General features: G+C 42.7%; 1 protein-coding gene across 1 annotated transcript in view; it reads right to left on the reverse strand.

Annotated features, from left to right (window-relative positions):
• The window catches only part of LOC103398937 (centrosomal protein of 120 kDa-like), a 13,586-nt gene extending 12,424 nt beyond the window's left edge, over window positions 1-1,162 (reverse strand). The window contains exons 1-4 of the mRNA XM_025053899.1: window positions 990-1,162; window positions 597-779; window positions 414-510; window positions 5-117 (exon numbers count right to left, since the gene is read on the reverse strand). Coding sequence (XP_024909667.1) covers window positions 5-117; window positions 414-510; window positions 597-779; window positions 990-1,102 — 506 coding nt within the window. The 5' untranslated portion in view covers window positions 1,103-1,162. The remainder of the gene's footprint in view (window positions 1-4; window positions 118-413; window positions 511-596; window positions 780-989) is intronic.
• Window positions 1,163-1,465: the final 303 nt, after the last annotated feature.

Raw genomic sequence — 1,465 nt, forward strand, 5'->3', positions numbered from 1 at the left:
ATACGCCATGGTCTCTCTGGGGGCTGTGGGGCCCAGCAGTGGAGCTGGGTGGCGGAGGGCAGGGGCTTTGGGTGACAGAGGGTGAGAGGGCAGTTGTGCGGGGGCAACAGATTCAATCTAAGAGAAAAGAAAGACACATCGTCAGCATAGCAGTGACATTGATGATGTGACCTTAGAGAAAAACAGCATATACATACATAAATACACATATACATATATAAATACACATACACATATACATATATAAATATATATACACACACACATATAAATACACATATACATGTATAAATATATACATACATATATAAATATATATATATATACACACATTTAGCCATATATACACACATGTATATGTACGTATAGTAATATATATGTACTAGTATAAATATATCATTCATATAAGTCACCTGTGAAGAGTCAGTCACAATAACCTCTTTGGCTTTGATCAGACCCAGGTCTTCTAATGTGGCCACATAGGTGACCTCTGCGACCTTCTGAGGTGGACTGAAGGACAGAGACACGTCAGGTAAACAAAGACAAACGAACGCCACCGTTGTCCTCGGTGACAGTTACTCAGAACAAACTCCTACCGCTGTGGTCTGAACACAGGTATTCTGTCCTGGTGCGTTTGTCTCCAGCTCTGTTCTCCCGATGACGTCAGAACTCGTTTCTTCTCTGAGCTCAGCAGGTGAGACAGCTGCACAGAAGCTCGTCCAATCAGCTGGTCCCTGCTGTTAGAGTCTCTGTGCCACAACTCCACCACCAGGGGAACTCTACACAAACACACGGCTCTCACACACTGCACTGAACACGGTCCTACAGCTCCACCTAGTGCCCAAAGAGGGAACTGCTTTACAAAACCTCTTTTACCATTGACTAACCAAAGATTTTATTTTATTTTGGGATGTCACCGATGACAAACAAACGTGCGCTTCCCTCCCTCTGTGACTAGGTGGTGTAAATGTGTCGGTGTGTGTTCCTACCTGTGGAAGGTGTCGTGCAGTTGCTGCGGTAACGTGGCAAAGTCAAAGGCACAGTAGGACTGAGGGAGTGACACCTCCATGTTCCTGTGCAGCTCCACCGGAGGGTTGGTCATGATGGGGGCAGCGCTGCCGAAGAACGAATATGAATACCTGAAAAAAAATACACACAAATACAGAGTATCGTTACTTCAACGTGTGAGTATACGGTACCTGTTAGTTAAAGCCCTTGTTGCAGAAAAAAATTGTTGTTCGAGTTGTATTATTTAAAGCAGGGCTCTCAAAGCCGTGGCTCGTGGGCTACTTCCGAGCCGCAAACCTTCAACATGTGGCCCGCACAACATAGACTAGAAAAAGACTATTTGTTGCAACATTTATTAATAAAAAAAAATTTGTTTAAAGAAAACAGACGTATTTCAGAATTATAAAATAATTACTAGTACAGTACATATATTTTTCTATATATGTGGTATATATGT

This window comes from Cynoglossus semilaevis, unplaced genomic scaffold (assembly GCF_000523025.1).
Source record: "Cynoglossus semilaevis isolate Cse_v1.0 unplaced genomic scaffold, Cse_v1.0 scaffold2055, whole genome shotgun sequence".
NCBI classification, from domain to species: domain Eukaryota; kingdom Metazoa; phylum Chordata; class Actinopteri; order Pleuronectiformes; family Cynoglossidae; genus Cynoglossus; species Cynoglossus semilaevis.